Source organism: Monodon monoceros, unplaced genomic scaffold (assembly GCF_005190385.1).
Source record: "Monodon monoceros isolate NGI ecotype Baffin Bay Population unplaced genomic scaffold, NGI_Narwhal_1 Super_Scaffold_18, whole genome shotgun sequence".
Classification (NCBI taxonomy): domain Eukaryota; kingdom Metazoa; phylum Chordata; class Mammalia; order Artiodactyla; family Monodontidae; genus Monodon; species Monodon monoceros.
This window is the reverse complement of record NW_021703774.1, coordinates 69,501,877-69,517,362: the sequence shown is the minus strand read 5'-3', so window position 1 is coordinate 69,517,362 and position 15,486 is coordinate 69,501,877. Positions and strand designations below refer to the sequence as shown.

The 15,486-nt window shown below is 39.4% G+C and overlaps 1 protein-coding gene across 1 annotated transcript in view; it reads right to left on the bottom strand.

Moving 5' to 3' along the window:
* The window catches only part of GON4L (gon-4 like), an 87,656-nt gene that overhangs the window by 24,620 nt on the left and 47,550 nt on the right, over nt 1–15,486 (bottom strand). The window contains exons 13-17 of the mRNA XM_029227571.1: nt 6,439–6,479; nt 5,736–5,839; nt 3,244–3,442; nt 2,634–2,720; nt 1,329–1,500 (exon numbers count right to left, since the gene is read on the bottom strand). Coding sequence (XP_029083404.1) covers nt 1,329–1,500; nt 2,634–2,720; nt 3,244–3,442; nt 5,736–5,839; nt 6,439–6,479 — 603 coding nt within the window. The remainder of the gene's footprint in view (nt 1–1,328; nt 1,501–2,633; nt 2,721–3,243; nt 3,443–5,735; nt 5,840–6,438; nt 6,480–15,486) is intronic.

Here is a 15,486-nt window from a genome sequence, read left to right as displayed (position 1 = left end):
CAATCTTTCTCAGCCTAACATATACCTAAAAGGAGTCCCATTCAATGCTATTAAAAGTTGATTCTCTTCTTCTTTCCTGTGTGGAATACTTAACACACTAAGTAACATAAGCACTTATAAAGTACCTAGTAATACCTGGCAGATAGTGTATGCTCAAAAAATTTTTACCTCCTTCCCCCTTTAAATCCTTGAAAGATAAGTGACCTTCAACAATGCTTTCTTTCTTCCAGGATAAGATTCCAACTTCTTTAATCTCCCTCACAAATCTGGTATTCCAAATTTTATTTTATTTGATTCTTACTTAACTTTCATTAAGTTCTCCCAGATTCCTCCTGAGGTTGGGAACAAAAAAACCATAAAGAGAATGAGACAATTCAGTCTCATTCATTTCTGTCTTGCTGTCTAAGCCTCTCAATTCCAGGCACTTCTGCCTTTCCAGAGATAAGCACCACTATACAGCCATATTTCTCCTTCCATAAATGTTATTTTTATATCCCCAGAAGAAAAACACAGGACACTATATGTATAAGTTATAACTGTAGTCTGGTGTTAAATTAAGTTTTCATTACCAACATATAACTAATAAAGTAGTTTGAGATCAGTGTCTATGACATAATGCACTTAAATTCAACTATATTCAATTTAACTATAAGAGTCAGGGATTTAAAATCAAATCCAAAGACAAACCCAAATCCACAGCAAAACACAACTAATTTGCTAAACTAGGAACAAATCAGAAGCAAATATTTAGTTTAAGGGAACAGCAAATATTTTCTCAAAAAATACTAAACCAATGCAAAGTAGAAACCAAACCTGCAAATTTCTTTAAAATATTGAACATGGTAAATGTACAACATCTCTAATTTGTTCCTAACTCCCATATCAATGTTTCACTCAAAATGGAGATATCACTATAATCATTATGGGAAATAAAATGATCTTAATGAAGAAGTGAGTAGAAACCTAAACACAATCCGACTTTACCACTTGACTTCCAACTTTATCAGATACCAGTTTGTCTTGGCCTGACTCCTAATACTTACCCTCATATCTACTTAAGTCCAATTATTAGCAGGAGTCCCACATCTCTACCCCCAACAACCCTGCCCTGTCCACTGCCTCCATGCCTTACTTAAGCCCAAGTATTATCACCTAATTCTAGAACTTACATAATGAGCACAAAGGGAGGATAAAAGAGAGAAGGAAGAAATTACAAACACCCTGTCTCCTCCACCCCTAGGAAATTATCCCTAGGAAATTATCTATGGGATAAGACTCCCACCTCTCATTGCAAGTAAAAACTTAAAGCGGACACATCTGTCCCCTACCAGTCTTCTTGACAGTTTTACGAGGACTCCAGTCAACGCTGACATGTGTGTTGAAGTCTTCAATGAGCTGCACAGCTCCCATCAGGTTACAGGGTTGGAACAAGGTCTGAAACTTGGGGTTGAACTGATGATGAAGGGCGACGGAGCTTTGAGCAAAGGTTCCCAGCTCTTTCTGGGAAAACAGGACACAAAGGAGATCTAAGTTCCAGAAAATTAGTACCAGTAGCCCTTAGCCTCTGAGTGAAAAACTGTCCTTCCTATAATAGTATAAAAACAGGTAAAAATCATCATAAAGTCTTCCATAATTAACATTTTGCCATTAAGACTGTTCTTTTGCCAAGTCCTCAGATATTTGGGGATTTGTGATACACTAATTTGCTCTTGTTTTATTCTCAGTCTGACTGTTCCTCAGCCTTTTGGATGTATGGTCTAGCTCCCCAGCTAGAATTAAAATTCTCAAGAGTGAGAGCCACTACTTAATAAAATAAAATAAAAATTTTAAATGTCTTCATTGGTTTCTCTGAAGAACAAAGTATTTCTCATGATCCTCTGAACACAATAAGAGGGAAATAACACTCTGCTGACTATCGAAGGAAGCTCAGACTACTAGCCAACTCAAACTCCAAAGAGACTTACCCAAGAGGCAAAGAATATCCTCATGACCTACCCCAAAGTTCAGGAGCAATTTTTATAGGATTTTAACACATTACTGACAGGTGGATTTTTGCAGAAACTAACGCCTGTGGCTATAATACGTCTCCAGTCAAAAATGTGTTAAAATTTGAATTTTTTTCTTTTTGGCCACGCCCTACAGCTTGCAGGATCTTAGTTCCCCGACCAGAAATTGAATCTGGGCCCCGGAAGTGAAAGTGCCGAGTCCTAACCACTGGACCTCCAGGGAAATCCCCAAAATTTGAAATTAAAAGCCCTTCCTCCAAAATACTTCATAATGCCATAAGCAAAATTAATTTTGTACATAAAACACTGATATTGAGCCTAATAAATAATGAATTCAATAAAAAGAAGAGAAGTACCAAAAGCCCAAGATGAGTGGATCTAAAGGTAAGAGAATCCAATAAAAAGGTAAGAGGAATAGTCTTAAGAAACTGAATACTCTTTTTGTCCTTTAACGGGAACCAGTAACTTATGTTTTATCAACAAGCACATGAAGCCATACGAACAGCTACCAAAACATGCAGGAGAGAAGAATAAATGTAGCTTATGATGAGTCAATATTTGTGAGAAATGACTTCCAAACTAACTGCATACACAATTCTTTAGAGTTAGGGATATCTGAAACCTTACAAGAAATATCCTGGTGGTACTGGCCTCCGAACTGAGACTGGGGTTGGAGGTGGCGAGAAGGTGAATTTGCGTCAAGAGCTGCACGTGCTGGGGAGGGAAAGAAAATAATATAGTGACATGTTATGATGTTGTCATTTCAGGAACCCAGAAGACTTTACCAAGATGTTAGTGACTTTAGCATATATGTTTGGCTTTCTACAGAGACTATGAGAACAACATAGTATCTTGGTATGAATTTTTTTCTCAGATATGTTCCACTTGAGCAAAATGACAGAACCAGAGGAAGTTTAACCTCAAGCCAGAGGGACTAAGATTAGAAAGAAGAAAAAACTACTCTGGCAATAAGGCTGTTAAATTCAGAAGGGATTACTAAAGATTCTTTGAAATCTATCATTCTGAATACTATCAGGGTCCTTACAATGCATTCTTACCTGAGACACGAACATGATGACCTTTCAAGGTCCTAACTGATGTGAAGATCCTGCGGTCTGTGGTTTCAGTGGTTATCAAGACACCTGTTTCCGACTTTTCCAAAGCTGCTAATTTAATGTTTGGCTTCGAGCCAGGCCATGGGATGGTCCAATATTAACATTACCAAGAAGAGTCTTACCTGCTGCATCTGCTGCTGGAGTCTCCTCCTCTGTGCTGGGTCTAGAATCAGAGTCTGATGAACTTTCTCACTCTGGGGCTTAACCCTCTCTACCTCCTGCTGCTGTTTGGCTGAAGATTTCCTCATCTTCAGCTGTTCAAGTAGCTCCTTCACTGTGCGATGCTGCTCATTTAGCAAGTTGGCCAGTGGTTCCTCAAACCTATCCTCAACAGGGAGATGATTGGATTTGAACATTTCCCTGGGTCCGCAACACATCCCGTTCCTTCTAACGGTGGGCTAAGCAAGTCTGAACAACTTCCATCTACTGCTAATCCCCAAATCTCACTTTAGCCGATAGGCAAACTCCTATCCTACCCAAATCTTCTCCCAAAGTTGTTAGCGTAGATTCAAATAAGATGGTTCTGAATTGCCCCCCACCCGTTCTTCTACATCAGTCTTCTAAGTAATATCGTAATGAAGGGGAAATTAAACAAAAATCTAAGAGTAGGGAAGTGTCTGGATAACAAAGCAGTCAAGGAGTTAATGGGAACCCATCATTTTTCAGCACACTGACAGCCAAATTAATCTCAGACTTGTTCTTAATGGTGACACAGAATCTTCTCCAAGTTTTCTAACACTACCCTCCTACCCCTACCTCCTGAGAGAGAGAGACTGTCTGGGGCTGAAGTAAGAATCCAAATACCTAGCATGCTAGTTCTGAGGTACAGGCAGAACAAGACACTCAGGTGATTAAGCAAGAGCTGATACTCTGTGCAATCAGGATAAGACCTGCTCAAGTAGCTATGACTAGCAGGTTATCATAATTCAAGAAATCCTCCAGAATTTAGCAATAGTTAAATGATAATAATCTTTGTCCCCAGAGGCTGTTGAAAAAAGTTATGTTTCCTTTTACAGTATTTACTGTGAGTATGGGCTGACACAGGGTGAAAACCTAAAGACACAGGCCTGTCCTCTGCACAATTTTACTGAGAATTGAAATCTCTTGATTATCTGCATTACTAGCAGAGGAACAGAAGAACAGAAACATGAAAAATGTAGATAATGCAAAAAAAAAAAAGCCTGCACCTGATTTTAATAAGTATTACCTGGATGGGTAGTTGATACGGGGAACACAGGTAACTCACTTTCCCTGTGATATTTTACTTAATCAAAGATTAAGCTAGGTTTGCATTTCTAGCTGAAAGAAAAGCAGCAGCAGCCCATGCAGATCAACTGAATACCGAAAGGTAACTGAATCGGAATAAGGATTTTTAAGTAGTTACATAATGACCAAATTTTAAAAATCCATACACAGAGTTGACTAGTGGAACTGAAATATGTTTACAGATCAAATCCCATGATAGTAAGTTCCCAGGTTCTACTCTGCTACACTAGAATTTTTTTCTATGAAATATGGTGTGAAATAAGTGGGTCAAATACAGACTCGAAGAAATTTTGAAATTTGTTCTCAAAAAAAAAAAAAAAACGGTAAAGATGTGAGGTGACAGAAGTGTTAATTAACTTGACGGGGGGAATCCTTTAACAAAGCATACGTTTACCAAATCATCAAGCTGTACACTTTCGGTATCTTACAACCTTATTTGTCAATTATACCTCAACGAAGCTGAAAAAAAAAAGGAACTCCTGAGATTTCTGTTGTGGTTATATTATGGTATTTATTGTAATGGAGTATGACTGATATTTCTGACTTTTACACAATGATTAGTATACCTTGTCTTTTTCACTAAATTTGCAAGTTCCCTGAAGGCCTAGCTTTCAGGTGGATCCAAAGCTCTCTAGTTAGGTAATGCTGTTAAGTTAAAACACAGGACTAATTAGAGACTATGTGTCTTTCAGTTTTGCTTTGTTCCATGCATGGCACAAACCATACCCTGACATCCAGCCAGTCACCTAACGATAGTATGCTGCTACTCAGAATGGATAGCAATAAAGTACGGATAAACTATGCAAACTCATCACAAAAACGGGGAAAAATTTAAAGCCTCTACTCTCTGGGTGGGACAATGGAAGTGCTAATTTAAGTGAAGAGGGCAGTACACACATTTCAGACTCCAGGGCATTACTTCAGGTGCTTTATGGTTTGCTCAATTAATGCCTTGGTGACTAACAAAGGTTCATTAACATTTACTAGATGTTAACGACAAATAGAAAAACAAAAGGGACATACTGGATATTACAATTTGGGATAGTTTCTGTGGCTGGCCACATAGAGTCCTACACACCTCTCCAGCACCACTCACCTGGAGAAGCTGCTATGGATGCCAGCTACTGCTTTTTCTCCCTTCCCAAACAGGTACAGCTTGGTCTATAGCTGCACTGCCCCATAAGGAGACTTATTCACTTGACACCTAACACCCACAAGGGACTCTGCATCCTAATATCAGTAACAGCAGGTAGTCAGGGATGGGAAATTGTTAGCTAAAATTTCTCAAAACCTTTTCAGACATACACTTTTCCTCCATTCTAAGTCTCAAGGTCTTTGGTTGGCCTACCGTAGGGCTTGAGGGGTGTTAAAGTTGGGCCGAGGCTCAGCCACACATTCCTCCTCCTCTGGGCCATCATCTTCCATGTTGGAGAATCCCATCTCATCTTGAAACTGAGGGCAAAGGAAAAGAAGGATTTTCCTGGGGAATGGGCATGCAAAAGTCACTCTAGCAGTGAGAAGGGAAAGCAAAGACTAGTTTACAGGACTTTAATAACGCTGGCGCACAGAAAGAGCTTGCATTAACAACCTTTCTCACTTCTGGGCTCGCACAATCCTGCACATGGGGTAGCTATTATGCCAGGAAAAGAGTTTCTCAATCAGCCAACTTGTAATGGTAAACACAGAGCGTGGATAACTTGAAATGATCAGAATATCTTTAAAGAGATCAATTTATGAGAAAGGTAACTATTTGGGCTCAGAATAATCTAAAATTAGTTTGCAATCTTTAAGGATGCAACATGTGATAGTGAAGAGTCCACCCAAAAGCCTGCAAGGAAAACTTTATTAAGAATAACCTACATATGGATAATCAAAGTTTATTACTTAGCAAAAATCTCCTGTCACTATATTCTCTCCTGGGTGGACTGAAAGGGGAATGGGCTTGGTGCACACCACCCTTCTGGAGAGAGAGGCCCTGAGACCAAAGGACAGAGCTTGCTGGAGAATCCACTTTTACTATTCTGAGTTCTCATTCGAAGATCATTACTCACAGTTTCAAACAGCTCTTCCATCAGTTCATTCACTTCCTTTTCTGCAAAAAAGCCAAACGGTATGCTGTTGGCACTTGTTTGCTTCATTTTGCCACAGGGGGAATTCCAAGAAAATTCACTGAAAGTTGTTTTCAGCAAGGCTTTTAACAAAATCCTCATATCTATCCATCATTGACTCATTCATTTAAAAACATTTATTGAACACCAACTATATGCCTTAATCCCTGGTTCTAGATGCTTAGATACATGACAGGACTTTACTCTCATGAAGCTTAAATTCTAATGGGAAAACACACAAAAACGTAAGCTAGATGATTTTATAATGAGATAAATTCATAGTTTGTTGGCCCATCCTACTGAATGGAGTCAAGAGAGAAGTCTCCAGCAGTGTGTCATAGGACCCTATCTTTGGACCTGAACTATTCAGCAATCCCATCAACAACCTAAAACACCCAGAAAACACACTTACCAGACCTGTAAACGATATAAAGCTGAAAGGGACTGCCAGACCAACTGATGACAGATTCAAAATTCTAGGTTTTCTCAAATTAACTGGATGAAACATAATGGGGATAAATTTAAAGTCTTACATTTAGGATTTTCAAAAATCAGTTTCTTAAGTGCACAAAAAGGTAACATGGCTCAGAAACAATTAATCTGAAAAAGATCTCGATTTTTTGGTTGACCTTAAGTTCAATATGACACAGTAGCTCCAAAACAGTGCTCACAACCAAGAAGGCAAGCATATCACTGAATCAGAGCAGTCTCAGGCTCTATCTAGAGGACTGTGATCATTTCTGTAAAAGCCCTTCTTAAGAAGGCATTGAAAAGCTAAAATCCAAATGTTAGTGAGGATGTGGAGCAACTAGAACTGTAAAAAGAATGTAAAGTGGAAAGCCACTTTGGAAAAAGGTTTGGCAATTTCTCAGAAAACTAAGTATACAGCTACCTTATCACCACTGATTCTTCCCCTAAATAGCTGACCCAAGGGAAATGAAACATTTGTCCACAAAACCTTGCACAAGAAAGTTCAGAGCTATCTTTATTTAAGATAGCCAGAAATTAGAAAGAACCCAGGTGTCCATCAACACCTGCGGATGGATGAAAAATAAACAAATTGGTATATTTATACAATGGAATCCTACTCGGCAATAAAAGGGAAGAAATTAATGATACAAGCAATGTGCATGAATCTCAAAAACATTATGCTAAGTGAAAGAAGCTGTATGCAACAGAACACATACTATATGATTCCATTCACATGAAGTTTTAAAAGAGGCAAATCTAATCTGTGATACAAGAAAAGGGAACAGTGGTCGCACCTGGGAGGATGGTGTGGGGACTGACTTGGAAGGGGCAAGTGGGTACTTTCTGGGGTGACAAATCTCTATCTTGTTAGGGGTTTGAGTTACACAAGAGGAGGCACATCGAACCTCACTGAATGGTACACTTAAGATTTCTGTACTACAATGTGTATAAATTTACCTAAAAAGAAAAACTGTAAACAAATACTGAGTTCTAATTCATGATATGCATGCTGAAATGTTTAGATATCTACAACTCACTATGAAATGCTTTAAAAAAAAAAATGGATTCATAGATGGATAGGTGCATGACCAAGCAAATATATGAAAAGTTAACTATAGAAGATAGGTAGTGGGTATACAGGTGTCCACTCTACAATTCTTTCAACTTTTCTATATGTTCAAAAAGTTTCATAATAAAATGTCATGGGGGAGAATTTTCTTAAAAATAAAGGCTAGAATCCAGAGGAGGGTAATTTGGGGGTTGAAATGTGGAAAGCCTGGCATTTAGAGAACTGAAAAAACTCGGTATGTTTAGCATAATAAAGAAAAAATGTAGAAAAAGAAACATACTATGCACACTTAGGAGTAAATTACATTTTATGGCAACAAAGGACAAACAGAGAAATATAAAAGATAGACTGAGGTTCAATAAGGAAAATGCTGGGGCTTCCCTGGTGGCACAGTGGTTAAGAATCTGCCTACCAATGCAGGGGACACAGGTTTGAGCCCTGGCCCAGGAAGATACCACGTGCCGGGGAGCAACTAAGCCCATGCGCCGCAACTACCGAGCCTGTGCTCTAGAGCTCGCGTGCCACAGCTACTGAGCCCACGTGCCATAACCACTGAAGCCCGTGTGCCTAGAGCCCATGCTCCGCAAAAAGAGAAGCCACTGCAATGAGAAGCCCGCGCACCACAACGAAGAGTAGCCCCCGCTCACCGCAACCAGAGAAGAGCCTTCGTGCAGCAACAAAGACTCAACGCAGCCGAAAAATAAAAATAAATTTAAAAAAAAATTAACAAGGAAAATGTTAATTGAAGAGGTGTTCAAGAGTAGGACACACTATCTGCAGAGCTGATGAGCTCCCTGTCACTGGAGGTATTCAAACAGACTGAAAGGCCACATGAGAGAAGCTGTTAACAAACGCTGAAGTGGGAGGAAAATATATGGGACCCCAGGAGGCTTTCCAAACTCTGTGATTCTAAGCGTCTTTTATTTTTAAATTTTTATCATCCATGTAAGAAAAGTCCTCTTAAAGGAATTATAATTAAGCATGATAACATAAGACGACAAGGGGTAGAAACAAAATTAAAATTCTATCCCAGTTTTTACTTATGACCATAGAACTCTATGACTAGAAAGGAAGACCCATCATTCAGGCAACCCAGAAAAGTTCACTAGTTGATTGGCAAACACTGTCAGCCCCGTGAAAAACACCAGCTCTAAGGCAATAAACAACACAAAACCCATGAGAAGCTCACAGTTTAGGGAAGGAGACAGATATAAATAAGCAACTATGAGAGAGATGAGTATTAAAAAGGACATATAAAATAGTATGGATTGATATAATCAGGAGGAGTAACCAAGATGGCGGAGCAGAAGGACGTGCTCTCGCTCCCTCTTGCGAGAACACCAGAATCACAACTAGCTGCTGGACAATCATCGACAGGAAGACGCGGGAACTCACCAGAAAAGATACCCCACATCCAAAGACAAAGGAGAAGCCACAATGAGACTGTAGGAGGGGCGCAATCACAGTAAAATCAAATCCCATAACTGCTGGGTGGGTGACTCACAGACTGGAGAACACTTATACCACAGAAGGCCACCCACTGGAGTGAAGGTTCTGGGCCCCACGTCAGGCTTCCCAACCTGGGGGTCTGGCAACGGGAAGAGGAATTCCTAGAGAATCAGACTTTGAAGCCTAGTGGGAATTGATTGCAGGACTTCGACAGGACTGGGGGAAACAGAGACTCCACTCTTGGAGGGCACACACAAAGTAGTGTGTGCACTGGGATCCAAGGGAAGGAGCAGTGACCCAATAGGAGACTGAACCAGACCTACCTGCTAGTGTTGGAGGGTCTCCTGCAGAGGCGGGGGGTGGGAGGAGGCTATAACACACCATGGGGACAAGGACATTGACAGCAGAATTTCTGGGAAGTACTCCTTGGCGTGAGCCCTCCCAGAGTCTGTCATTAGCCCCACCAAAGAGCCCAGGTAGGCTCCAGTCTTGGGTTGCCTCAGGCCAAACACCCAACAGGGAGGGAACCCAGCCCCACCCATCAACAGTCAAGTGGATTAAAGTTTTACTGAGCTCTGCCCACCAGAGCAACAGTCAGCTCTACCCACCACCAGTCGCTCCCATCAAGCCTCTTAGATAGTCTCAACCACCAGAGGGCAGACAGCAGAAGCAAGAAGAACTACAATCCTGCAGCCTGTGGAACAAAAACAACATTCACAGAAAGACAGACAAGATGAAAAGGCAGAGGGCTATGTACCAGATGAAGGAACAAGATAAAACCGCAGAAAAATAACTAAATGAAGTGGAGATAGGCAACCTTCCAGAAAAAGAATTCAGAATAATGATAGTCAAGATGATCCAGGACCTCGGAAAAAGAACGGAGGCAAAGATCAAGAAGATGCAAGAAATGTTTAACAAAGACCTAGAAGAATTAAAGAACAAACAAACAGAGATGAACGATACAGTAACTGAAATGAAAAATACACTAGAAGGAATCAATAGCAGAATAACAGAGGCTGAAGAACGGATAAGTGACCTGGAAGACAGAATGGTGGAATTCACTGCTGCGGAACAGAATAAAGAAAAAAGAATGAAAAGAAATGAAGACAGCCTAAGAGACCACTGGGACAACATTAAACGCAACAACATTCGCATTATAGGGGTCCCAGAAGGAGGAGAGAGAAAGGACCAGAGAAAATATTTGAAGAGATTATAGTGGAAAACTTCCCTAACATGGGAAAGGAAATAGCCACCCAAGTCCAGGAAGCACAGCAAGTCCCATACAGGATAAATCCAAGGAGAAACACACCGAGACACATAGTAATCAAATTGGCAAAAATTAAAGACAAAAAAAATTATTGAAAGCAGCAAGGGAAAAACGAAAAATAACATACAAGGGAATTCCCATGAGGTTAACAGCTGATTTCTCAGCAGAAACTCTACAAGCCAGAAGGGAGTGGCATGATACACTTAAAGTGATGAAAGGGAAGAACCTACAACCAAGATTACTCTACCGGGCAAGGATACTCTACCCGGCAAGGATCCCATTCAGATTCGGCAAGGATCTCATTCAGATTCGATGGAGAAATCAAAAGCTTTACAGACAAGCAAAAGCTAAGAGAATTCAGCACCACCAAACCAGCTCTACAACAAATGCTAAAGCAACTTCTCTAAGTGGGAAACACAAGAGAAGAAAAGGACCTACAAAAACAAACCCAAAACAATTAAGAAAATGGTCACAGGAACATACATATCAATAATTACCTTAAACGTGAATGGATTAAATGCTCCAAACAAAAGACACAGGCTTGCTGAATGGATACAAAAACAAGACCCATATATATGCTGTCTACAAGAGACCCACTTCAGACCTAGGGACACACACAGACTGAAAGTGAGGGGATGGAAAAAGATATTCCATGCAAGTGGAAATCAAAAGCTGGAGTAGCTATACTCATATCAGATAAAATAGACTTTAAAATAAAGAATGTTATAAGAGACAAGGAAGGCCACTACATAATGATCAAGGGATCAATCCAAGAAGAAGATATAACAATTACAAATATATATGCACCCAACATAGGAGCACCTCAATACATAAGACAAGTGCTAACAGCTATAAAAGAGAAAATCAACAGTAACACAATAATAGTGGAGGACTTTAACACCTCACTTACACCAATGGACAGATCATCCAAAAGGAAAATAAATAAGGAAACAGAAGCTTTAAATGACACAATAGACCACATAGATTTAACTGATATTTATAGGACATTCCATCCAAAACAGCAGATTACACTTTCTTCTCAAGTGCGCACGGAAGATTCTCCAGGATAGATCACATCTTGGGTCACAAATCTAGCCTCAGTAAATTTAAGAAAATTGAAATCATATCAAGTATCTTTTCTGACCACAATGCTATGAGATTAGAAATGAATTACAGGGAAAAAAATGTAAAAAACACAAACACATGGAGGATAAAAAATACGTTACTAAATAACCAAGAGATCACTGAAGAAATCAAAGAGGAAATCAAAAAATACCTAGAGACAAATGACAATGAAAACACAAAGATCCAAAACCTATGGGATGCAGCAAGAGCAGTTCTAAGAGGGAATTTTATAGTTATACAAGCCTACCTCAAGAAACAAGAAAAATCTCAAGTAAACAATCTAACCTTACATCTAAAGGAACTAGAGAAAGAAGAACAAACAAAACCCAAAGTGAGCAGAAGGAAAGAAATCATAAAAATCAGAGCAGAAATAAATGAAACAGAAACAAAGAAAACAATAGCAAAGATCAATAAAACTAAAAGCTGGTTCTTTGAGAAGATAAACAAAATTGATAAACCATTAGCCAGACTCATCAAGAAAAAGAGGGAGAGGACTCAAATCAATAAAATTAGAAATTAAAAAGAAGAAGTTATAACAGACACTGCAGAAATACAAAGCATCCTAAGAGACTACTACAAGCAACTCTATGCCAATAAAATGGACAACCTGGAAGAAATGGACAAATTCTTAGAAAGGTATAACCTTCCAAGACAGAACCAGGAAGAAACAGAAAATATGAACAGACCAATCACAAGTAATGAAACAAACTGTGATTAAAAATCTTCCAACAGGGCTTCCCTGGTGGCGCAGTGGTTGAGAGTCCGCCTGCCGATGCAGGGGACACGGGTTCGTGCCCCGGCCCGGGAAGATCCCACATGCCGCGGAGCGGCTGGGCCCGTGAGCCATGGCCGCTGAGCCTGCGCCTCCGGAGCCTGTGCTTCGCAATGGGAGAGGCCAGAACAGTGAGAGGCCCACGTACTGCAAAAAAAAAAAAAAAAAATCTTCCAACAAACAGAAGTCCAGGACCAGATGGCTTCACAGGTGAATTCTACCAAACATTTAGAGAAGAGCTAACACCAACCCTTCTCAAACTCTTCCAAAAAATTGCAGAGGAAGGAACACTCCCAAACTCATTCTACGAGGCCACCATTGCCCTGATACCAAAACCAGAAAAAGATACTACAAAAAAATAAAATTACAGATCAATATCACTGATGAATATAGATGCAAAAATCCTCAACAAAATACTAGCAAACAGAATCCAACAACACATTAAAAGGATCATACACCATGATCAAGTGGGATTTATCCCAGGGATGCACAGATTCTTCAATATATGCAAATCAATCAATGTGATACACCATACTAACGAATTGAAGAAGAAAAACCATATGATCATCTCAATAGATGCAGAAAAAGCTTTCAACAAAATTCAACACCCATTTATGATAAAAACTCTCCAGAAAGTGGGCATAGAGGGAACCTACCTCAACATAATAAAGGCCATATAAGACAAACCCATAGCAAACATCATTCTCAATGGTGAAAAACTGAAAGCATTTCCTCTAAGATCAAGAATGAGACAAGCATGTCCACTCTCACCACTATTATTCAACATAGTTTTGGAAGTTCTAGCCACGGCAATCAGAGAAGAAAAAGAAATAAAAGGAATACAAATGGGAAAAGAAGAAGTAAAACTGTCACTGTTTGCAGATGACATGATACTATACATAGAGAATCCTAAACATGCCACCAGAAAACTACTAGAGCTAATCAATGAATCTGGTAAAGTTGCAGGATACAAAATTAATGCACAGAAATCTCTTGCATTCCTATACACTAATGATGAAAAATCTGAAAGAGAAATTATGGAAGCACTCCCATTTACCACTGCAACAAAAAGAATAAAATACCTAGGAATAAACCTACCTAGGGAAACAAAAGACCTGTACGCAGAAAATTATAAGACACTGGTGAAGGAAATTAAAGATGATACCAACAGATGGAGAGATATACCATGTTCTTGGATTGGAAGGATCAATATTGTGAAAATGACTATACTACCCAAAGCAATCTACAGATTCAGTGCAATCCCTATCAAATTACCAATGGCATTTTTTATGGAACTAGAACAAATCATCTTAAAATTTGTATGGAGACACAAAAGACCTCGAATAGCCAAAGCAGTCTTGAGGGAAAAAAACGGAGCTGGAGGAATCAGACTCCCTGACTTCAGACTATACTACAAAGCTACAGTAATCAAGACAATATGGTACTGGCACAAAAACAGAAACACAGATCAATGGAACAAGATAGAAAGCCCAGAGATAAACCCACACACTTATGGTCAACTAATCTATGATAAAGGAGGCAAAGACAGACAATGGAGAAAAGACAGTCTCTTCAATAAGTGGTGCTGGGAAAACTGGACAGCTACATGTAAAAGAATGAAATTAGAACACTCCCTAACACCATACACAAAAATAAACTCAAAATGGATTCGAGACCTAAATGTAAGACCGGACACTATAAAACTCTTAGAGGAAAACATAGAAGAACATTCTTTGACATAAATCACCGCAAGATCTTTTTTGATCCACCTCCTAGAGTAATGGAAATAAAAACAAAAATAAACAAATGGGACCTCATGAAACTTAAAAGCTTTTGCACAGCAAAGGAAACTATAAACAAGACGAAAAGACAACCCTCAGAATGGGAGAAAATATTCGCAAACGAATCAACGGACAAAGGATTAATCTCCAAAATATATAAACAACTCATGCAGCTCAGTATTAAAGAAACAGGCAACCCAATCCAAAAATGGGCAGAAGACCTAAACAGACATTTCTCCAAAGAAGACATACAGATGGCCAAGAAGCACATGAAAAGCTGCTCAACATCACTAATTATTAGAGAAATGCAAATCAAAACTACAATGAGGTATCACCTCACACCAGTTAGAATGGGCATCATCAGGAAATCTACAAACAACAAATGCTGGAAAGGGTGTGGAGAAAAGGGAACCTTCTTGCACTGTTGGTGGGAATGTAAACTGATACAGCCACTATGGAGAACAGTATGGAGGTTCCTTAAAAAACTAAAAATAGAATTACCATATGATCCAGCAATCCCACTACTGGGCATACACCCAGAAAAAACCATAATTCAAAAAGACACATGCACCCCAATGTTCATTGCAGCGCTATTTGCAATAGCCAGGTCATGGAAGCAACCTAAATGCCCATCGACAGACGAATGGATAAAGAAGTTGTGGTACATATATACAATGGAATATTACTCAGCCGTAAAAAGGAACGAAATTGAGTCATTTGTTGAGACGTGGATGGATCTAGAGACTGTCTCTAAAGAGTGAAGTAAGTCCGAAAGAGAAAAACAAATATCGTATATTAACACATGCATGTGGAACCTAGAAAAATGGTACAGATGAACCAGTTTGCAGGGCAGAAGTTGAGACACAGATGTAGAGAACAAACGTATGGACACCAAGTGGGGAAAACCGCGGTTGGGTGGGGATGGTGGTGTGCTGAATTGGGCGATTGGGATTGACATGTATACACTGATGTGTATAAAATTGATGACTAATAAGAACCTGCAGTATAAAAAAACAAACAAACAAAAAAAACAACTAATACTAAACTTTCTTTGGGT